A 24,993-nucleotide genomic window follows, 5' to 3' on the forward strand; every position below is an offset into this window, starting at 1 on the left:
GCCATCTTACGGCCACAGTTCACCGCCACTATGCCTCAGCACGGCATCTGTCACTGCATTGCCACGCCAAGGCCAGACGACTGCCGCCGGAGAAGCTGCAATTAGCAAAAGAGGAGTTTGCCCGCTTCTAGGAGCTCAGCATAGTTCGCAGGTCGGACAGCCCCAGGCCTCTCCCCTGCACATTGTCCCAAAGGCCTCTGAGGGTTGGTGCCCATGCGGGGTCTACCGCCGGCTCAACAATGCAGCCGTGCCTGACTGATACCCCATCCCCCACATTCAGGACTTCACGGCCAACTTACACGTCGCCAAAGTTTTCGCTAAGGTTGACTTGGTGAGGGGATACCATCAAAATCCCTGTACACCCAGATGATATTGGCAAAACAGTCATTATCACCCTGTTTGGCCTTTTCGAATTCCTTTGGATGCCCTCTGGCCTGAAGAATGAAGCCCAAACCTTTCAGCGGCTCATGGACGCAGTGGGTAGAGATTTGGATTTCGTGTTTATCTATCTTGACGACATCCTCATTGCCAGTCGAGATCACAGTGAGCAGAAGTCCCATCTCTAAACACTGCTCGCCTGCCTGGCTGAATTCGGCCTCACCGTTAACATGGCCAAATGTCAGTTCAGGAAGGAGTCGCTACAGTTTCTGGGCCATACTATCTCCGCAGATGGGACATCACCATCGCGAGACAAGGTCAAGGTCATACAACAGTTCCCCAGGCCAGACACCCTCAAGGGCCTGCAGAAGTTCACCAGGATGATGAACTTCTACCACCGCTTCATCCCAGGGGCCACATGCATAGTGCGCCCATTGTTCACCCTGATCTCAGCCAAACAAAAGACACTCGAGTGGTCAAAAGAGGCCGAGACAGCCTTGGTGCAGACCAAGGCTGGCTTCGCAACCGCCACCCTACTGGCCCACCCATGACCTGACGCCCACACAGCACTCTCAATGGACGCGTCCACCACGGTCATCGGGGGCGTCCTCGAGCAAGAGATCAACAGGCAGTGGCACCCCCTGGCGTTCTTCATTCAGCACCTCCGACAATCTGAGCTGAAGTACAGTGCTTTCGACAGGGAGCTGCTGGCCTTGTACCTCTCAATCAGACACTTTCGCTACTTCCTGGAGGGCAGACTGTTCACCGCCTTCACAGACCACAAGCCACTCGCTCAGGCCCTTGCCATGGCTAAAGATCCCTGGTCAGCATGCTAGCAGCGACACCTTTCCTATATCTCGGAGTTCACCACCGACATGCGACACTGGGCGGGTAAGGACAACATTGTTGCCAATGCGCTCTCCAGACCCACCATCCACAACTTGTCCCCCGGCCTGAACTACGCCTAATTAGCTCAGGCCCAGAGGGAGGACTCAGGCCTTCCGAACTGGCATCACCGGTCTGCGCCTTGAGGACCTGAAACTGCCAGGCAGCCACGACACGGTCCTGTGCAATGTCTCGACTGGCTCGCCGCGACCAGTAGTCCCCCCACAGTGGAGACAGGAAGTGTTCAGGATGATTCATGACCTGGCCCACCCCTCAGTCAAGACATCAGTACGCCTGGTGGCGGAACATTTCGTCTGGCACAGATTAAAAAAACAAGTGGCCCAGATGGCGAGGAATTGCATGCATTGCCATGCCTTCAGACCAGTGCCATGTCAGAGCCCCAGTACAACATTTCGACCCGCTTGCCAGGAGGTTTGACCATACCCATCTCGACATACTGGGCACCCTACCAGGAACGTCCGCTACCTACTGACTGTGGTTGACCGGACGACGAGGTGGCTGGAAGCCACCCCATCAAGGACACTTCCACCAAGTCCGGTGCCAGAGCTCGCTTACTGGGTCACCCGTTTTGGCATTCCAGCCCACATTACCAGCGACAGGGGTGCCCAGTTCACCTCTGCCCTCTTGGCACAACTGACACGCTGCTTGGGAATCAAGCTCCACCACACCACGGCTTATCATCCCCAAGTGAATAGACTCATAGAACGTTTCCACCGGCACCTCAAGGCAGCTCTCTTGGCGCGGCTAAAAGAACCAAACTGGACAGACGAACTGCCGTGTTCCTGCTTGGCATTCGAACAGCTCCAAAAGAAGACCTCCAGGTGTCATCTGCAGAACTCATCTACGGTGCACTGCTGTCGCTACCAGGGGAGTTTTTCGGAGTGGGCACCGAATCTGGAGGTGAATCCCCAGCCCTTCTCACAGACCTCCACAACAGACTCACCTCGCTGGCACCCCCACCACTGACCCACCATGGCAAGCCAAAGAGCTGGCCTCAGTGGAGTTAGTGTTCGTCCAGCGTGCCCCAGACCCGACCACCCCCCCCCCCCCCAACCCCGCAGCGCCCATACAAGGGCCCGTACAAAGTCCTCCATCGATCGGGGAAGACTTTCACCTTGGACATTGGGGGCAGGGAGGAACTGTACACAGTCAACCGACTGAAGCTGGCGCACATGGACTTAGTCCAACCCGTGCAAATAACCTAGCCTAAACGGCTGCCCAAATGGCGGGATGCATGAGCTAGTTCTGGGGGGGTGGGTTGTGTGGCGGCACACATTTCTGTAAGTGAACCGGCCCCCATTTGTAACGCCACACTGGCAGGGCAGCTGCAGAAGATGGTGCCATCGGGCTTGCTCATTGCTTCGTGGCTTAGGCCACAGCTCATGCCCTGGAATACAGGATGACATCACTGCTGCGCGGGGGAAGAACTCCTGTGGGCCTTAAAGGGGCGCACGAGAAATTCAAATTCTACTGGAAACCCCACCGAGTTCAGTGGTGTGCTTTCTGTGTTGTAGCAGCCACTATATTGGTGACATTAAACCCTTATATGTAATGTGTATCCTAATGTACCAGAATCTACTATATCCTGTTGAACACAAATGGAATCTGGATGGATTTTCATAGAAATGATATTTCTGCAATGCCTTTGTTTTATATGTGCTTGGCTGTTTTTCCTAAATTGATTAATTTTTATTAATTAATTGTATACAATTCAATTCCAACTGAGCTGAATTGTGTTTTGTGTTACTGCTGTTTATATTTCTTGGAGCAATTTTTGGTAGTGTGAACTAAATGTACTTGTGGAAAAGGTGAAATTGTGTCTTGATAGCTTCATTTTGTATATAGGATACTGTCAATATCCAGTTCAAAACTTGTTTTTTCCAATTTTTGTCATGACTTCTCCCAATTAACTCAACTATAACCATCACCTTCCCACCCTCAAAAAGTTTAAACATGGAGTCAGATTGTTAGTTCATCTAATTGCAGCAGTTCCTTTCAAAGGGATTTATAAATATCCTAAAAAGATCATTGCCCTTTTATTTTGAAATCTCTCCCTATACTTTAAGTTTTTTTTTACCTCTGATGCTGGCCTGCCACAAGGGCCAAATTACTTCATAAAGGGTTTATTAGTTGTAGCACAACAAAACTAGCAGGATTTACTGTTATTATTGTGAAAACACGCAACTGTGGAACGCACATATCCAGAGGTAAATGCAGACATCTGGAAGTTCAGTCATATCCTGCTTCTCCACAGGAGCACTGTTTTGCAGGTTTCTCCAGTGTAATCTTCAAAAATCTATGATCTAATCAACTTTTCTCATGTAGGGAAAACAAATACGTTAAATTTTGCTGGTTAATCTACAAGTGAGGTTTTCATGATATACTTAATCAGTAATATTGCTTAATAATAACTTGGGCCTTAAATTGTGTGTTGTATTGTCTTTGAGAAATATTATAACTGCAAATGAATTTTAAAATATTTTTCTTAAATGTTTAACAATTTAATTTCTTTCCTGGTCTCGTTTATCCATGCCTGATGTTTATACTCTAGCCCAGTAGTTTTCAACCTTTTTCTTTCCACTCACATACCACTTTAAGTATTCCCTATGCCATAGGTGCTTTGTGATTAGTAAGGGATTGCTTAAGGTGGCATGTGAGTGGAAAGAAAAAGTTTGAAGACCACTGACTTGTTATGTGCACGGTTTCATAACTCCAAAGGAAATTGCCCAGTGACATTTTTTCTCAAGCAAAATATTTCAGTAACAATTGGGTCGAGAGTAGTGATTCTCAACCTTCCCTTCCCACTCACATACCACCTTAAGCAATCCCTTATTGATCACTGAGCACCGATGGCATAAGGATTACTTAAAATGGTATGTAAGTGGAAAGAGAAAGGTTGAGAACCACTACTCTAGCCTTTAATTTGCCCTGTTCAAAATGAATTTAAATATTGTATTTGCACAGTATTTAAATGGCATTTTTTTTACAAAACATACTGTACAAGCTTTCTTACCATTTGTGTGAATTCTTCCCTTTGATAGGCTGTATGTTGGCTGTTGCTGGCTTCCGTACATCCATAAAAAATGGCAGATAACAGTGACTAATGAAAAAAATGACTCCATAGAGGTCAACCAAGAGTGCTAGCACTTTGCTGTTAACTCAAAATATCCAAATCAGAACCATTTTCAGAATGGATAACAGGGTGGTTCTTGATCCAGAAACTTGCAGTAATTTTTGCATCTGACCAGTAAAAGATGATTGAGATGATTTATTGGTTGTTTCCTTTGATTCCCTGTTCTTTGCTACCTCAGAACTGCTGGCCTTGATCATTAGATAGCTATGGTATTCACCCTTAAGCCCCCAAGGACCATTTGTGAGAGGAAATTAATTGGTCATCAATGTGAAACATTAGCTCTGCTTCTTTCTCCACATTTTCTTCCTGATCTAAGTATATAAAACATTTTCTGTTTTTAAATTTGGTGAAAAATTTAGTTTTTTATTATATTATTTTCAATGTGAACATTTTCAATAATGATGCACCTTAGCTATGAAATAATGCTTTACAGACATTGTTTAGATGGAATAAACTACCAGACAAACCCATTAATAAACAGATATACAGTATATAATGTAATAAAAACAATCTTTCATTTTATAGCCGGTTCAGGTTCGTTGCAAGGACCACAGACACCTCAGTCCACAAGCAGCTCAATGGCAGAAAGTGGGGATTTGAAACCACCAACACCTGTATCAACTCCTCATGGACAAATGACACCCATGCCAGGGAACAGGTATTGATAAAACCAAACATAAACATGTTTTGATTTGTTCTGTCTTATTGAGAAATTGGTTACTTTTCCAGAGATTTTTTATTTGTCTAAGCTGTGTCACCAGCTTTTGGTGTTATTATTCTCACCTGCAGTTAAGTTTTTTGGAAGTGAGCAATTATTCAAATTAAGTTTTTAGACAAACAAGGGTTCAAAAAAAGATGTACTGATGACAGGGTTAACAAATGTAGTTCGGCTTGAGATGTAAAGGATTTTCACAGGAGCAGAAATGGCTGAGAATCTTGATACAAAGTAAAAAATATTTTCAAATCGTTTTAACTTGTTATGATCAACATTGCACAGGCTGGATGGGTACTGAAAGCAGTCAATCGTCTCTTTCCCAAACTGTATACAACAAAATGGGCTAAATACTCTCCTGCTTTCCAGATTTATAACTCCACTTGGGAATTGCGTAATGAAGGGTTGTAAATTTCAAATGACTATTAAAAGAAGAGAGATGTGCAGTCTTACTTTTGTACCTGGAATATTTTCTCTCTGTTATCAGTTTGAGAAAACAGAAAAAGAAAATCGAGAAAAATAATAGTTATCCAAAATATTCTTTTACATTTAAAACTAAACAATAAATTACTGATACATGAATGCTCAAAGTTTAATACTCAATTAATTTTTCAATAAATTATATGTATAAAATACAAATTATTTGTCTTCTTCCACTACTTATCATTTTTAATTATAAATTGTTCACTGATCATTTATTATAGCAACTGACAGAATCAAATTGCTACTGAAATTAATATTAAAAAAACAAATTAAGCTATTAACAAAGAAAAACTTGTAAGCCAAAGATTTAATATATAATGCAATAGTTCCTGGAATTATGTAAGCCAAAATATTAAACTAAAGTAAATAAAATCATGAAAGTTCTATTGAAAAACTATTTGAACATCTATCTGTAAAATAGGACATCAGGCTAATATGTGTAAAGTGTTTGTAGCAAGAGAGATTTAAGGGTTAATATTCCTGATTTACTGCAGGCTGCAAAACATTTTGACAAATATTTTGATTACATAAAATCAAAGCAAATTATAATGTGCAGACATCTTACTTGTGGTAGCCAAAGACATATTTCTGCCTAATTAATATCCACAGGCAGCTCCCTTTGAAATTTGACCATTATGGTTTGTAATGTGTGTCAACTCACTGCACTAATTTGAACGTTACTCTTGGAGTTTAATTACCTGTGACCCCAGTACTGCTTGGGATCACTGGATTTTCTAGTAAGTACTCAGCAGTCCATTTATTTAAAAGCAAAACTGTGTTAAAACAATGTTTCAGTTCCTTGGGGCATTGTTAACTGATTCCAATGAGCTTAAAGTTGCTTTAGGCCCCAATAGAACCAAAGAGCATTACAGAAACAGGCTCCTCAACCCTTCTTGTCTGTACCGAACTATTATTCTGCCTAGTCCCAGTGACCTACACCCATTCGATATCCATCCATAACCCTACATCCCTGTTCAAATGTTTCTTCAATGTTAAAACTGAGCCCACATTCATTACTTCAACAGGTAACTTATTCCACTCTTCTATTACTCTCTGTGTGAAGACATTCTCCTTAATGTCCCCCTTAAACTTTTCCCATTTCCCCTTATCTTGTGTCCTCTGGTGTGTATCTCACCTAACCTCAGTGGAAAAAGCTTATGAGCATTTACTTTATCTATTCCCATAATAATTTTATATACCTCCATCAAATCTCCCCTCATTCTTCTATGTTCCAGAGAATAAAATCCTAACCTGTTTAACCTTTCCCTGAAACTCTGTTCCTCAAGTACTGGCAACATCCCAGTAAATCTTTTCTGAACTCTTTCAATCTCATAGTTATCTTTCCTATAGTTAGGTGACCAAAATTGCACAGAGTATTCCAAAGTTGGCCTCATCAATATGTTTTAGAACAGTGGTTCTCAACCTTTTTCTTTCCACTCACATATGCCACAGGTGCTCTGTGATTAGTAAGGGATTGCTTCAGGTGGAATGTAGGAAAGAAATAGTTTGAAAACCACTGTTTCAGTCATTCCTAATTGACTCGTTATGTGCATGGTTTCATAGCTCCAAAGGAAATAGGCCAATGAAAATTTTTCTCAAGCAAAATATTTCAGTTACAATTGGGTCTAGAGTAGTGATTCTCATCCTTCCCTTCCCACTCACATACTAGTCACAGTCTCAGAGGCAATCATCCACTACAACTCTCTATCTTCTCCCATAAGCCAGTGTTGAATCCAGTTCACTACCTCACCATGAATACCAAGCTAATGAACCTTCCTGACTAACCTCCCACCAGGGACCTCATCAAAGGCCTTACTAAAGTCCATACAAACAACATCCACAGCCCTTCCTTCATTGTTTTTCAAGGAACCTCCTCAAAAAACTGTGAAGTAAAACATGAAAATCAGTAGATACTGTGGTTGAAGTAAAAACACAATGCTGGAGAAACTCAGCAAAGAGTCCTCTGTATAGCAAAGTACTTGTATAGCAAAGATAAAAAATACTTAACTAACTTTTCATGCTTGTGCCCTTCATCAAGGTATGAAAAACTCTGAGATTGGTTAAACACTACCTACCATACACAAAACCACTTTGACTATCCTCAATCAGCTCCTGACTACCCAAATACTTGTATGTCCCATCTCTTAGAATGCCTTCCATTAACTTGCCTACTACTGATGTCAGGCTCACTTGCCTATAATTTTCTGGATTATTTTGGAGCCTTTTTTAAACACGGAACAATACAAGCTACCCTCCAATCCTCCATCACCTCACCAGTGAGTAAGGACATTTTAAAAGCATCTGCTAGGACCCCTGCAATTTCTGCACTAGCCTCCCTCAAAGACTGAGGCAATACCTTGTAAATCCCTGGGGATTTAACCACCCTTATTTGCTTTAAGATGGCAAGCACCTCCTTCTCTTTAATCTGTATAGATTCCATGATCTCACTGCTTGTTTCCCTCACTCTCAAATACTCTGTGCCAGTTTTCTGAGTAAACTCTGATGCAAAAAAAAACTATTTAGAATCCTCCCATCTTTTCTGGCTCTATACATAGCTAACCACTCTGATCTTCAAGAGGGCCAGTTTTAACCGTTACTGTTCTTTTGCTTTTAATATACCTGTAAAAGCCCTTAGGATTTTTCTTCACCATGTCTGTCAGAGCACCCTCATGTCATCCTTTAGCCCACCTCATTTCCCTCAAGTATTTTCCTGCATGTTTATGCTCCTCAAGTAGCTCATTTGCTCCTTGTTGCCTATACCTGCTGTATACCTATCTCTTCTTCTTAACCAGATCCTCAATATCCCTCAAAATCCAAGGTTCTCTATGCCTGTTAACTTTGCCTTTAATCCTGACTGGAACATACAAAGTCTGTACTCTCAAAATTTCACCTTTGTAGGCCCTCCACTTACCAACCACATCCTGGCCTGAAAACAACTTAACCCAATCCATGCTTTCAAGATCCTTTCTCATTTCCTCAAAATTGGCTTTCCTCCAATTTAGATACTGAATCTGAGGACCCGAACTAACCTTATCCATAATTATCTTGAAACTAATAGCATTATAATCACTGGACTCAGTATTTCTCTACGTGTAATTCTCTCATCTGTCCTGATTCGTTCCCTAATAGGGATCCAGTGTTGCGCTCTCTGTAGTTGGAACCTTGATATATTAATTTAATTAACAAACTCTAAGATAGTAGTTCTCAACCTTTCTCTTTCCACTCACATATCACTTTAAGTATTCCGTATGTCATGGGTGCTCTGTGATTCATAAGGGATTGTTTAAGGTGGAATGTAGGTGGAAAAGAAAAGTTTGAAAACCACTCGTTATCTACATGGTTTCATAACTCCAAAGGAAATGACCAGTGACAATTTTTCTCAAGCAAAATATTTCAGTAACAATTGAGTCTAGAGTAGTGATTCTCAACCTTCCCTTCCCACACACATACCACCTTAAGCAATCCCTTACTAATCTCAGAGCATCGATGGCATAGAGATTATTTAAAGTGGTATATGAGAGGAAGGAGAAAGGTTGAGAACAACTGCTCTAAGCCATCCAGCCATTTTACAGTATCGGAGACCCAGTCAATATGTGGAAAGTTAAAATCACCTATTATCACAACTTTGTGTTTCCTGCAGCTGTCTGCTATTTCTCTGCAGATTTTCTCCTCCAATTTTTGCTGTCTATAATAGAGCCCCATTAATGTGGTCAAGCCATATAGCCTCAGTAGATGAGCCCTCTAGTCTGCCCTGCCTGAACACCGCTGTGATATTTCACCTGACAAGCAGTGCCACTCCATCCCCCTTTCATCCCTCCCACTCTCTCACATCTTTCAAGCATGTCAATTCTAGACCTTCCTATTACAACAAAAATACAAAAGTTCAGTGGATCACTGTTAAAGATGCTGAACTTGCTCTCAATCAGAGCTATTGAGCAATGGCCCAAGACAAAGCATTATCAGCTAGAGTAGAGTTCTACAGTTTTTCATATTGCCTGTATTTTTGCCTCCTAACACATAATGTAAATTGTGCAAGCCTAATTGATCAAATTGAACTTGACCAGCAAGAAATGAGGAATGCATCATTCTGATTTAGTAGATTAGTTTTCCATTGGCCACCTGAATATGGGAAATGTAGGAACACAAGTTGGTCAAATAGCTCTTTGAGCTTGTTATTCCATTCAATTAAATTTGTATCTTAACTACATTTACCTGGCAGAATTCTATAATCCTTAATACTCCTACTGAACAAAAATGTAACTGTTTGGAAGTGTTTTAATTGATCTCATTGAATTTTGACTGTACATCCACTAATCTTTGTGGCAAAGAAGCACTAATTAAAATTGTTCTTGAACAAATGACCTAAAAGTCATACCCATCAGCTGTGAACTTTCTCAAGAAAAGAAGTAGTTTCTTTCTCTTCAATAACAAATAAATTCCATTGACCATCTTTAACACAAAGTATAGTATATTGTCTCCCAATCTTCAATGCTGAAGGAAATATAAGCCTAGGCCATGGAACATCTCATAATTTAACCCTATTGTTTGTAGGCTGAATCTGATGAATTTCTACTCCACCTATCAAAAGCACTGCCCCAGTCTCTAATCAGAATCAGAATTTATTGTCATGAACAAGTCACAAAATTTGGGTTTTTTTGGCAGCAATCATAGAGCAAACATTCATATTATAAACCATCTAACAATAATAAATATAAAAATAACAAATCTATATTCAAAGCTTTATGCGATAATAAAATACTGACCATAGAAACAATTTCTATTCTCATTTGTTCTTGAATTAATTGATTTCTATCAATTTATGACCATCCATGTCTCTATTTTTAACCTGAACAGAAATAATGCAATCAGCGTGCAGGATCCGTTCTCGGATGTTAGCGACCCAGCATTTCAGAAATGGAGCTCCATGACACCGAATACACCATACCAACCAGGCATCAATATGCCTGAAATGATGAGTCGAATGTCATATGAACCCAATAAGGATCCCTTTGGTGGTATGAGGAAAGGTAGAAAATATTTATTTTAATTCTCCAACTTTAAAACTCTAATCAAGATGTGAAAATAACATTGAGGAACGTATATATGGCATTCGTGGCTTTCAACTGGTCAGAATGAGTACATGTACTTTTGGTATTTCATTTTGAAAGTTCTTTAATTTCAAAAGCCATTATCTAGCTTTGTGAAACAATCATCCTCTACCAGCATGTGGGATGGACTGAGATGTCCTTATCATCCACACCTTGCATATGTTTTTTTTTTCCTTTTTCTTTGCTCATGGAAGGAAAAATGAGTACCAATGTCTTAAGATAATGTGACCATCCGTTACATATATCTCGCGTTCACTAGAAGCAGATAGCACCATAACTTTTTGTTCTATTTATGTATGTGATGGGGCATCACAACCAATGCCATCTTTCACTCACTTATGATGGATAAATGAAGTGCAAGCTCATTTTTTCACTCCTTCCAAACTAATTGTGCCTTTCTCAATAATAGCCCTTCATTGCACATCAGGCCATCATCCCAGGTTAAGAATCTGCGAGATCTTCCTGTTCTTTAGGCAAGGCCATCTGATCATTAAAGCCAGTTTTACCAACTTAGCCACCTGAAAATTCACCCTTTTTGAACATTTAACCAAATGTCATCTAGTTTGTATTTGATTTTGTTAAATAAATGGTTGGTCACATTTGAATTACATCTATTTTTGTAAATGCAAAGTAGTCTATCATGATTGGTGGATAATTGTTAATGAATATGTTTTACTGGTCTTGATTTTGTGATTTGAATGTGACCAATCTAAACCTGTGCAGAGATTTCAAGGATCAAGGGTAAATTCTTGTTTATGAAGATGTTAATGTTCTTCATGGAGGCAACTATTCATCTTTTTCTGACTAAATATAATCTACAGGCACATTTCTTGTTCCATTGTGCCTTAAAAACAAGAGGGTAATTAAAATCTATCAATCATTAATTATATTCAGATTTCCTTTCTTGGCATTAAGTTCTTTGCAAACTTAATTACACACCAGTCTAGTTTGACGTAGTCTTCTGGTTTTGTCCTCTGTTCATTCTGCTCTTTCATCTATTTCTTCTTTGCCAGCTTTAAAAGTTCTATAGCCCAGCCCATCTGAATCTGGATGCACAATGCACTAATTCCTTGAATTTCTTGACAAAATGCTTTGCCAAGGAAGGTAACCAAGCTTTCTCCAATCTTTGGACTTGTGAATAATTCATCTAACATTTCCAACAATTTCAAATATCTATCTGTACAACATGTCCCATAATGTCTTTCACACTGTCTGCTATTTAATTTGACCTACCTCTGGAAGTTGTGTGCCTGTCAGAATGTAAAAATATGCCTGTAGCATACAAATGTGTAAGGACAGAGATGGCTCGAGTACTTTTAATTGATTTATACCCCATTGATCAGCAGAGTCCAATATTATGAACTAATTCTCCAAAATATCTGATCAGATATCCCCAGGTTTCTCCTCTGTAATCTTAATCTCTGAAATAGTTTTAAATGATATATTTCAAGATCTAAATTCCAGCTTGAGTAATGAAACATGAGACAATTTGTGCTTAAATCCATTTATGTTTGAGCTGTTTATTTTTGCAGCAGGTTTTTATCTGATGCATTTTAGAGAGAACATCAGTTGGGCTGTGCCTTGCACTTCCATAAAAGTCGCTGTGATGTACCTCATGACACTGCAGCAGTGATTAAATATTTTACAATGTTCATAAATGAAAGCCATGACTACCTTCTTCCTAAGTTTGTTGTTGAAGTAGTATTTGACTTGATGTCAAAATCACAAAGGGGCTAATTAAGGTAGATGTAATAATCACCTCATTGCAGTCTCATGAAGTAACTTTTTGTTTGTTTTGAATCTAGACCTTGGGATCTGCAGGAAAATTTTTGAAGGAATATTTTATTCCCTTCTTTTGTAGTATTTATGCCTTGCCACATGAACTGTATTTTTTTTTAAATAATTTAACTTATTTTGCCATAGTGCCTGGAAGTAATGACCCTTTTATGCCTCCTGGAGTAATGCCTAACAGCGGGATGCAGGATCTGTACAACCGTACTCCGTCGGGAGGAATGGGCAACTTGTGTATGGGTCAGCGGCAACAGTATGCTTACGGATCTGGCTATGACAGGAGGTGAATAATGCATTGTTATGGTAGATTTTTTAAAATTAAAACATTATGACCTTGATTTTTTTTCTAGTTGAGAGTAGAAAAGGTCATTTTTGTTTTCGTTCCGAGTGGTAGCATCGGAAATTTTGCTAATACATATATTGAATTCAATCTCAGGATGCATATGTCCTGACAAGCATTTATTGTCCACTCCTGACTAAAGGTAATGGTATTTAAATAGCAGCGGTTCCTATGTTTTACCACAATGCTGTGAATTGACGGAATCTCAGGATTGAGATCCATTAGCAATGAAAAAAAACTGCAGAAAAAATGGTGTGTGATGGAAACTTGAAAGTGTTTCAGTGAATACAGGTATGAGAAGTAATAAATAGGCACCTCAACACACCTAGTGAGTAATTAGCCAAGCTTTTTATAATTTTAATCAAGCAGGCTGCTTTTTCCAAATAATTATGAGGTTACGGAGAACAGACTCTTCAGCTCATGTGTCCGTGCTGAACATAATGCTCAAATTAAACAAAGTTCTGCTACGTGCCTATGACACAAATTGCTCAATTCCCTGTATATTCACAGATCTATCCACAACCCTTTTAAATGCTACATTTGTATCTGCTTCTGGCAGCCTATTCCAAACAGAATCATTTACACTGTACATCACCCCCATATTTCTCCACTCATTCCCCCCCCCCCCCCAACTCTTACCCTCAACGCACCAAACGCATGTCTTCTTATATGTGACAACCTCACCCAAGGAAAAAGATCCTAACCATTTACCCTATCAGGGCTTCCTGGAATTCTACTACTTTCATTTGGTCTTCTGTCAGTGTCTGACTCTTCAGAGAAAACCATCAAGCTTATCCAATTTCTCCCCACAGCTCATACCCTCCAGTCAAGGCTCTTGAATACAGAGAGGAGAGTATTTTGTTAGACTTAGAATTTATGGTGAAGTCAGGACAAGAAATACTGCTGCAGAGCAGTTGAAATATTTTAGTAGCAGAGAATTCATGTGCCACAACCAGGACAACAATAACCTCTGGAATGCAGAGAACTTGCAACAATATTCTGGGATGGAAATTACTCATTTTCAGCCACTAAAATTGTTATTTGTGTCCATTAAGGCTCTAGCCAGTGGAGTATTTTGCAACTGATTCTGTTTGACCATTTTACCAAGATCCTGGGTTAAATATTGCTTTAATGTCAAGATCACTCTCACCTCATCACTGACAGCAAAATGATTTCCAATTCTTTGACTGAGGCAGTAATGAGATCTGGAGGTAAATTATCCTGACACAGTGAAAGATGTTACCAATTAAATTATCAAGTGCAAGTTACCAATAACTTGCTTATTGCTGAGCATGATATCAATAAGTAGTCTGGAAAGCATGTCCTGAGTCAGAAATTGAAGCTGGTTAGAGAGTTGCTGAAATTGACAGAAGAAAATCGGGTATGACCTCTTGTATGAATGCAAATGTATGATCAATGAGGACAGATTTTCACTCAGTGTATTGTTGATTAAACGTGTGCAGATTGCCAACATTAACATGTAATAACCAATTTGCAAGCAAGATTCAGGGTATCTTGTGAGATTTACAAAAGTTTTTTACAGGAGAAGAACAGATAATTATGTTCCAGTATTGTTGACTCCAGCAGAAAGGGAAAATGACCTGGACAAGGGAAATCAAGTTCACTGTTGGCATCCGTATAACTCAGCAGGGACAGGATTACTTTCAGTGGCAGTGGTATTAAATTCCTGAGACTCTGTGCAGTAAATAAAGATGTTTGAAGCTATTAAAAAATCATGGGTGAATTTTAAAGGGATAACAGAATGGGAAAATGTGGAATCATACTGGTTTTGTGTGCAATGATTAGTCTTGTTAAAGCTCCTAAATTTACAGGTAAATTTGTGAGGCTAACAAACTTGTGAAACTACAAAGCTACACAGGGCTGACTCACCAGACGTGACTTAGGTAGATGGGTCTTGAATGCATCTTCTTATTAAGAAAATGTCATGCATGGATATTCCAAGGTGCAAGGAGTTATTATTGATTATCTCAAAAAAAAGAGAAGCAAATACCTTTTATATTGGAAGTGCAATGTAATGCCATGCACTTACTGGCTAAGAGTACCTCCAACAACATTCAATCTTCAACTCTGTCCAGGAGCAGAGAGCCTTGTTGATTGGCAGCCATCAGTGGCAACACTGTAGCTATGGGGTGTACCACTTAAGATTACACTGCAATATTTAACTAGGCTGCTCTGACTACACCTCCCTAAACTGAAACCTCTCCGTTCACAGTGTGAAAATTTTTTTTTTACAAATTTAAAAACTGAAACCTCTCCCACTTCCCTGATCTGGAAATAAGCCACCATTGGTTCTTCATCCAACAGGAGTAAGGATACATCTTCGGTAGAAGGAATGAGGCAGTTCAGGAAGGTGGAGCACCATCACCCACTCCACGGCCACAGGAATGGCCATTAATTTCTGGCTAGTTGCCAGTGATGGCCACATATTGAACAAGAACGAACATGATATTCAGAGTATTGAGGGACAATGAACAGCTAATTTTCATGTTGGAAAGCTGTGATGCTGCAGGATTTTATGCCAAGACACCAATTATTCACAGTGTGTAAATGATTTGAATGAGGAAATCAAATGAATTAAATGAAAAAGAAAAGCAGAAATACTAGAAATGCCCAACAAGTCAGGCAACACCTGAAGAAAGAAAAAAATGCATGTTCTGATGAAGTATCATCTAAATGGTTCACTGTTTCTCTCTCCACTGGTGCTGCCTGATCTCCGAAGTATTTCCAGCACATTTTGTTTTTATTTCAGGTATATACTGTTTTTCACTCTTCGCATGAACAATAGATTGACTGTAAGGTGGCAATGTGAATTGTGGGAAGATGTCGAGTGGTTTCAGGATGATGTAGGCAGGTTAAATGCAAGGGTGAGGATGTTGCAGAGGAAATATAAGTGATAAAAGTAAAGGTAATTGGTTGGAAAAAGTAGAATGTTTGTGTTTTACCTTAAGCTATGAGAGATGGAAAACAGTTAGTGTTGAGAAAAACCAAGGTGGCCTTGTACATAAATTACTGAAAGTTAAAATGCTCATACAGCAACCAATTAGGAAGACAAACAATGCATTAGCCTTTATTGCAAGAGGATTTGAGTTCAAGTTTGAGTTCAACCACAAGGGACCCTACTGTGATCATAACTGGAATATTGGTACACATCTGACCACTCTAGACGAGAAAGGCTTTATTTGTTGGAAGGGGATAGCAAAGGATCAACAGATTGATTTCTGGCTGGCAAATTTAAAATGAGGATGTTATTTTAAATGGCAGGCACTGTCTTGAGTTTAGAAGAATAAGAGGCATTCCCATTAAAACGTAAAAAGTCTCATGGGGCTTGTCAGGCTTGATGCAGCTCTGATGTCAAGTTTCAATTTAAGTGGACAGTTTAAATTTAAACTTTAAATTTAGACATACAGCACAGTAACAAGCCATTTTGGCCCACAAGCCCGTGCCACCCAATAATACTTGATTGACCTACAAGCAGTGGGAGGAAACTGGAGCCCTCAGAGAAAACCCACGCAGACATGGGGAGAACGTACAAACACCTTATAGACAGCACAGGATTTGAATCCTAGTCCCAGTCGCTGGTGCTTTTACAGTGTGGCGTTAACCACTACCCGAACCTTGCCTCCCAAAGTGGATCTTAAATTTCTGTAACTGGGTGGACAGTTGGGCTGCTGAGTTTATTCAAGACAGTAAGTATTTTTTTACTTGAAAGGATTAAAGGAAACAGATTGTTCTGGAAAGTGGAGCTGGGGTGAACGACCATCAAGGTCTCACTGAACAATTTGGGGTGCACAAAGGGCTAAATTATCCACTCCTGTTCAATTTCTAATGTCTGAAGTCAATTTAAAGTTTGAAAATCTTAAAATTTTATCAATTTATTTCTCATGATAGCATTATTGTCCACATCTTACATCCATTCAAATCTAATTTTTGTGATTTCACAGGATTGGGTCCAAATCTGATCACAGAAATTCACAACTAAGAAAAAAAAGAGTTTGTGAGATTAGAGTTTCTGTCAAGAATTTCTGTGTTACAAATGCGGTTGGTTGCAAGTTTTTGCAGTTGAGAAATTATATTTGCTATCAGTGCTCCTAAATGAGATTGAGAAAGAGTTAGACTAACTGGGAAAGCATACAAGGTCTTCAGAGAGTGAGGGGATCCAGGAAATGTATTGAAAGTTAAATAGAGTTTGTTATTTTTTTTAAAAATCTATTAGAAACAGCAACATCCTACAACATGAATGGTATTAATAGAAATTAAAACAATTCTTTGCAATAAAGTGGGATTTTTTCAAATACTCATTACATTGCAGTTGGGTCAGTGATCTTTCACTGTACCCTACAGATACATTTTAGAAAAAACAACTCTATGTTCTTTTTTCCAGGCCTGAACATGGTATGGGTCCTGAAGGAAGTATGGGACCTCCAGGGGGTCAGTCCAACATGATACCTGCTAACAACGACCCAAGTATGTACTCGCCAAACCGTTATCCTACACAACAAAGGTAATTTAAACAATTTTTTTTCAGTATTAATGTATCATTAAATGTGTGACATTTTTCTCTGCTCTTCCAAAGCGGTTATCCACTGCACCTCCAAATTAAATGTTTTCTGACATACAAGATTGAGTAGTTTATGGTAGTTTTTCTCTGTTCTCTATGCTACATGGAATTTTTCACAAACTGCTTGTAATTCATCAGCTCTATTCCCACCCAACCTCTGAGAGGATGGAGTATTTTCAGTATATTTGCCAGGCAGCCAGGCACTATTACATTTTGCTGGTTCTTCGATCTGGTTTATCCATTCCACCTATTCCTGAAATTGGTATTTTGTGGCACAGTACCTTGAAGCTGATCTTAGTGTTTTTTATTTGATATTAAAAATTCATAGCATTTATAATAATGGATGATCACAGGATAAGACTGTTGTACAATACAAGTCATGCCAATACATTTTTGTGTTATTCTTGGGAACACAAGGCAACACACTATCCTGACTTGGAAAAATATTGTTGCAATTTCTCTATTGTTTGATCAGAATCATGAAACTCCCAATCTAATTGGAAGTTTTCTAATGAGTTCAAGGAAATAGCTTAGTTTAATTTCTCTTGGGCCTTTAGAGATGGATAGTAAATCCTGGCCCTTGTCCATGATACCTCCATCCAAGAATGAATTTAAAATTAAGGGTGTTTGTATAATATCAACAATTAGAATTGATTGACAAATACCTGACAAAAGTATTCTGTCTCCTCATTCTATCTGGTAATTTGTAATTAGAACTTGACATTTCATTATACTGATAATTGCAGAGTCAAAATAACTGAAAATTTTGATTGTCTATGTTTAATTAAAGTCCAGATGAAACTGGTACTTGGGGTAAAATTGTGTGAAAATATTTGAATTAACCAGACTTTTGATTTGCGTTTAATTTATTTGGATGATTCAACTAAGAATGTTTAGTTGATTGTGGTACATAATTGTGCAAACATTTTTCCAACAGGCATGATCTTTATGGGCAACAGTATCCAGGCCAAGGACCTCCTTCAGGACAGACACCATATGGAGCCCATCAAACTGGAATGTATCCTCAGCAGCAGGTAATAAAACAATCTGTAGAATTACCGCTGATTAACTTAATAAAAATAACCCAATATATTCCATATTTAAAGAAAAATCATTTTTAAAAGAAAACATTTTTTAATATTGTACAATAGTTTTGTTTTTCTGACCTTTCTGATAAAAGGTCATCAAAGAAAGTTAATTCTAGTTTGAATATCCCTCTGCAAAAAGAATGACTTCACAAAAGTAGTTCTGGTTAAAACAAGATTTGCTATTGGATAACAAAATGTTTTCTTGTTACATATGTCAAAACACCTTGTCCATAAAATGCCAATGTTCTTGTAGACACAAACCATAATATTCCTTTAAAGAACAGCTAGGTGTCTTGATAAACATCAACCATACTTTTTCTCCCACTGATGCTGCTTGTCTCACTGAGTTCCTCCTGCAGAGCATGTTTAGCTTGGGAACAGGAATTAGCCCTTAGTCATTTCTACCTTTCCTTGATCCCTGAAGTGATTTGTATCCTTGCCCTTTTCCATGTTTGCTTAGCAGCTTTGACTGTCAAAAAATGAGCAACCCTAGATACAAAAACTACCATTGCTTTAGCAACAGTTGTTGCTAATAGAAATACCAGACTTCTGCTACAGCTTTAATACAGTTTCTACCTTCCATAATGACACTGCAGAAATGCTGTACCAGAATAACTCCATAGGATAAATAAAGGCCATGAAAGTCACTTGGACTTTTTAAATCCAGAAAACCAATGATGTTTTCTAGGCACTGAATTGTCTGGATTGTAAACTAGGACACATTCATTAAAATTCATTTCAGGGGCAATGAATTTCATCTGTCACATCATCCGAGAAATCAGTTTCAACATTGGTTTGGTTGATCTCACTTTCCCGTATGTTCTATAATTGTTTAACTGCTTTGAGTTCAAATTTTTTCTTTCATTCCCAAACGTTTTGGTTTTAAGCATTAATTTAGAAGGTAGGTGTCATTCAGCATACATAGAACATTATAGCCCAGCGTTGGAGTCAAATCCACGGACACTCAGTAACTGAAGGGACTCTCTTTTGCTTCTCTTTCTCTCTTATTGTAGGGGCACAAGGTGATACTAATGGTGACACTTTGTCTGTCTTATGGCAGGCAGAAATCAATTTTGAGTAATTCATGACAATAAAGGAATCTTGAATCTTGACAATGTTTTAATCAGTGAAATTTGATTAAACCGTTGCTTTATTCTTGTTGAGGTGCATTTCCATGAGTTAAGTTCAAATAACCATGGTTGTGTGGAGCTTGATCAGATTGTGAATCTTACTTTTATCTGGCAGTAGATTGATTTTGAAAACATAATATTTTTTCAACAATTAATGTAATAATGATTCTTTAGTCTCAATCGTCACCTTCCTTCACATGCCTCTATCCTTTCCATCACCTCTTTCTCTCACTTAATTTTTTAATTCCCTCTATTCTATTCACCATGCTGTTCTTCGCCACTTTCCTCTGTCCTCTCTCTGCATTGTAAAACCTGGTTATCTTCTATCAAAGTCGATGGCATGGAATATTAACTCAGTTTTTCTGTCCACAGTTAGTGGGTGCCTTGGTGTTTCCATCATTTTCCGTTTTTATTATTTAAAATGCCTTCTTTAAAGAGTACATTATACATTATTGCACAAGTATTCATTTATAATTTTTGTTTTAATGTGCAGAACTATAAACGGCCCATGGAGGGCATGTATGGTCCCCCACCAAAGCGCCATGAGAGTGACATGTACAATGTGCAGTATGGCAGCCAGCAGCAGGAAATGTACAATCAATATGGAAATGCTTATACTGGACCAGACAGGAGATCCATGCAAAGTCAATACCCATTGACATATAATAGAGACAGGATGCAGGGTCCAGGTCCAATGCAACAGCATGGAATGCCACCGCAAATGATGGGAGGGCCAATGCAAGTGTCCTCCACTGAAGGGCCACAACAGGCAATATGGCAATCACGGAATGATATGCCTTATCAGTATCCAAATAGGCAAGGCCCTGGAGCACCTCCACAGGCATCGCCATATGCAGGGATGAATCGCACTGAAGAAATTATGTTACCTGATCAGAGAATGAATCATGAAGGTCAATGGCCTTCCCACATGAACCAGCGTCAGCCTTCATACATGTCTTCGGCTTCCATGGCTCCAATTACACGACCTTCTCAGTCCTCCTACCAAACTCCTCCTTCAATGCCAAACCACATTTCCAGGGCTCCCAGTCCAGCTCCATTTCAACGGTCTCTGGAAAACAGAATGTCTCCCAACAAATCTCCTTACATGTCATCCATGAAGATGCAGAAAGTTGGTCCTCCAGTTCCTGCCTCTCAGGTTGCTGTTCCACAACAGCAACCTCCACCTGTAAGGAGGGAAATTACATTTCCTCCTGGTTCAGTGGAAGCATCACAACCGGTCTTAAAAGCAAGACGAAAACTTACCTCAAAAGACACTGGTAAAAACTTTTACATTTGAATTAAGTTTAAGTTCATGATATAATTATACAAGGAATGGTAATACAGGATTTAAACGAGAAGCTTTGGATTATTTACAAGTGCGAAAATATATAAATGTTTTTACAAAGTCACGGGATGTTTTGATGTGAAATGTTGAATGTTAGGAACTGTGTCAAAAAGCTTTTTTGCCCCTTCAGGTGGAATTGCACCAACCTGCAATATAGCTGTTGGATGTTTCAGAACTATTTCCCTTAAATTTACTGTTTAAAACAAAAACAGGTTAACGATCTAGACATGAATGTAGAAGAGCTCAGCCTCTCAGATTTTTCTTGTATTGTAGTCTTGATTGACAACATTTCATGCAAATATACATGCTTTGGAATACTGTAAAATAGTGAGGGCAAAGGGTGTGCCAATCAACGGGAATAATTATTTTACGTCTATTCTTCTATCTTCATCTCTTTTCCAACAACAAAGTTTTCAAACAGATGAATAATTAATTCTGGCAGTTGATAGGTAATTCATCCCCTTACTCGCGTCTCTGCTATTTCCCGTACATCTTTCCTGGGCCCCTCAACCCTTAGACTCAACGAGGACAGGACATCCCTGACCCTGACCTCACTACCACCCCATCTGCTTCCATATCCAACATATTGTCCTCCTCAATTTCATCCACCATCAGGCACATCTTTTCCTCTCTTTTCTTTCTGGAGGGATCGCGCCTTCCATGACTCCTTTGTCCACTCATCCCCTCGGTAGGAAATGCTAAGCCTACATCCACACCTCCATCCTCACCACCATTCAGTGCCCCAAATAGTCCTTCCAAGTGAAGCAACACTTCACTTGTGAATCTGCATCCAATGCACCCATTGTGGCCTCCTCTACATCGGAGAGACTGGACACAGACTGGGAGAATGTTTTATTGAGTACCTTCCCTCTTTCTGCTGCAGTAATGGGGACCTCCCAGTGGCCAACCATTTTCATTCTACACCCTATTCTCACACCAATATGTCTTTGCAAGGCCTCAATGCATTGCCAAACCGAGGCTACCCGCAAATTCGAGGGATACCACTTAATATTCCGACTAGCAACTCTCCAACCTGAAGGCATTAACATTTTCTTGGTCTCTTTCCCTTCCCCTATCAATTCACCTGTTTTCTGCCTTCTCACTCATAACCACCTCTTAACTGTGGGCCTGTGCACCTCTCCCATCCCTTCTTCTCTCCTCTCCTCCCCCAACCTTTTTTATTCAGACACCAGCCTGGTTTTTGTACATACCTTGGTGAAGGAATCAGACACAAAACGTTGGTTACATCCTTTCTGCTTCCTATAGATGCTGCATGACCTGCTGAGTTTCTCCAGCATTTGTGTGTATTGCATTTATCTTGCAGCATATGCATTACAGGAAATGTATATCAAATGTTCACCAGTCTTCACTAACTTTGTTGATAAGAAGTTGCTCACACTATTTAAAGTGCAATGGGATAGTCCTGAAAGTAAGGATTTGATGCAGCTGAGTCTCCAGAGGCCAACATACATGTGTACAGTAAATAGATCTATAAGAACAAAAATACAAGTCTGCATTGTATTTGTAGTTCAGTCTGAATATAACACTTCTCTGTCAGGTGGTTGTGGTTTTGCAATCTATGCTTATTGGCACTTAATTTATTTGAGATTAGAATGATGGAAGTTTGATGACTTGGAAGGAGTCATCCTGTCATTGCTGGTTGAAAGAGAGTGATCCAGCCTCATCCCATGGCTTAGGTTTATAGTGCTGCAGGCAACATCTCTTTAGTTACCTAGCTGTGTACTTCTTAAAACAATCAGAGTTTCTGTCTCTACCACTCTCAGACAGTGAGTTCCAGTAGGTTGAATCTTTGCTCATCTCCCATCTAATTGTCGCCTCCTTGGTTTTGACTCTTGTGCTAAACCAAATGGTTGTTTCACGTTTAATCAATTTAAACCTCTTGTCATTACGTCTCCCGTGTTTCAAAGAGAAGAATTGCAAGCTATCCCATCTTGGCTCACAACTAAAATTTTCCAATCATGGTAACATCTTCGTAAACTTCTTTTCAACTTCCATTACATCTTGTGATGTGGTCATGAGAACAGACCACAGTGTTCAAGGTGTTGTCTAAATAACAGTTGTAAATTGTCATAACATAGAACCATTGAACATTACAGCACAGAAACAAGATCCTTCAGCCCTAGTAGTCTGTGCTGAACCATTTTTTTGTCTAGTCCCACAGACCTGCACTCAGTCCATAGCCCTCCATGCACCTGTCTAAATTCTTCTTGCGTTAAAATTGAGCCCACATTCACCACCTCAGATGGCAGCTCATTCCATAAACCCACCACTCTTTGTGTTCCCCCTAAACCTTTCCCCTTTCACCCTTAACCCTTGTTTGTATCTCACCTACCCTCAGTAGAAAAAGACTACTTACATTTACTCTGTCTATCTCCCTCATAATTTTAAATACCTCCATTAAATCTCCACTCATTCTTCAGGGAATAAAGTACTAACCTGTTTAACTTAGTTCCTGAAGTCCAGGCAACATCCTAGTAAATCTTCTCTGCACTCTTTCTATCTTTTTGATAGCTTTCCTGTAGTTAGGAGACCAAAAATGCACACAATACTCCAAATGTGGCCTCACCAATGTCTTACTCAACTTTACCATACCATCCAAACTCCTATACTCAATATCCTGTACTTTGATTTAAGAAGGCCAATATGCCAAAAGCTCTTTTTATAACCCTACCCACCTGTGGCACCGCTTTCAGGGAATTATGTATCTGTATTCCTAGGTCCCTCTGTTCTAATACACTTCTCAGTGCCCTGCCATTTACCGTGTATGTCCTTTCTTTGTTGGTCCTTCCAAAATCCAACACCACACACTTGTCTGCATTAAATTCCATCTGCCATTTTTCCATCTGGTCCAGTTCCTTCTGCAAACTTTGAAAACCTTCTTCACTGTACAAATTTCTCCAATCTTAGTGTCATATCAGTGATCTGGATGATAATGTGGTAAATTGGATCAGCAAATTTGCTGATGACACTAAGATTGGAGCCATTGTGGACAGCGAGGAAGGGTTTCAAAGCTTGCAGAGGAATCTGGACCAACTGGAAAAATGGGCCAGAATATGGCAGATGGAATTTAATGCAGACAAGTGTGAGGTGTTGCATTTTGAAAGGAAAACACAAATGGTAGGACATACACAGTAAATGGTAGGGCACTGAGGAGTGCAGAGGAACAAACGGATCTGGGAGTACAGAATCATAATTCCCTGAAAGTGGCATCACAGGTAGACAGGGTTGTAAAGAAGGCATTTGGCATCTTGGCAAATCAAAGTATTGAGTATAGGAGTTGAGATGTTATTGGGAGGCCTAATTTAGAGTATTGTGCGCAGTTCTGGTGGACTAACTACAGGAAGAATATCAGTAAGATTGAAAGAGTGCAGAGAGGATTTACTAGGATGTTGCCTGGTCTTCAGGAGTTGACTTACAGGAAAAGACTAAACCAGTTAGGACTTTATTCCTCGAAGCAAAATTATGAGGGGTATAGACAGAGTAAATGCAAGTAGGCTCTTTCCACTGAAATTAAGAGAGATAAATACAAACGGACATGGCTAAAGGGGAAAAGTTTAGGGGAAACATTAGGGGGAACTTCTTCACTCAGAGAATGGTGGGAGTGTGGAACGAGTTGCTATCTGACATGGTAACTGCAGGCTCACTCTTAATTTTTAAGAATAAATTGGATGGCTACATGGATGGGGCGGTCGGGAGGGATATGGACTGGATGCATATCGATGAAATGATATTTCGGCATGGACTAGAAGGTGCGAATGGCCTGATTTCTGTGCTGTAGTGATCTATGGTGCTATTACAAAGTCATGTTGACTATCCCTAATTAGTTTCTGGCTATCCAAATAATTGTATATCCAATCTCTTAGAACACCTTCTAATAATTTACCTACTACTGACATCGGGCTCACTGGCCTATAATTTCCAGGGTTAATTTTGGAGCCTTTTTTAAACAATGAAACAGCATGAGCTACCCTCCAATCCT

The 24,993-nt window shown here is 39.6% G+C and overlaps 1 protein-coding gene across 6 annotated transcripts in view; it reads left to right on the top strand.

The window, feature by feature from the left end:
* Positions 1-24,993, top strand: part of LOC138760684 (AT-rich interactive domain-containing protein 1B-like) — a 521,279-nt gene that overhangs the window by 477,211 nt on the left and 19,075 nt on the right. For all 6 annotated transcript variants that reach the window (XM_069931618.1, XM_069931621.1, XM_069931620.1 and 3 more), the window contains 6 exons: positions 4,943-5,075; positions 10,467-10,639; positions 12,644-12,794; positions 17,254-17,373; positions 18,368-18,464; positions 20,142-20,925. In XM_069931618.1, coding sequence (XP_069787719.1) covers positions 4,943-5,075; positions 10,467-10,639; positions 12,644-12,794; positions 17,254-17,373; positions 18,368-18,464; positions 20,142-20,925 — 1,458 coding nt within the window. The remainder of the gene's footprint in view (positions 1-4,942; positions 5,076-10,466; positions 10,640-12,643; positions 12,795-17,253; positions 17,374-18,367; positions 18,465-20,141; positions 20,926-24,993) is intronic.

This window comes from Narcine bancroftii, chromosome 4 (genome assembly GCF_036971445.1).
Source record: "Narcine bancroftii isolate sNarBan1 chromosome 4, sNarBan1.hap1, whole genome shotgun sequence".
NCBI lineage: Eukaryota > Metazoa > Chordata > Chondrichthyes > Torpediniformes > Narcinidae > Narcine > Narcine bancroftii.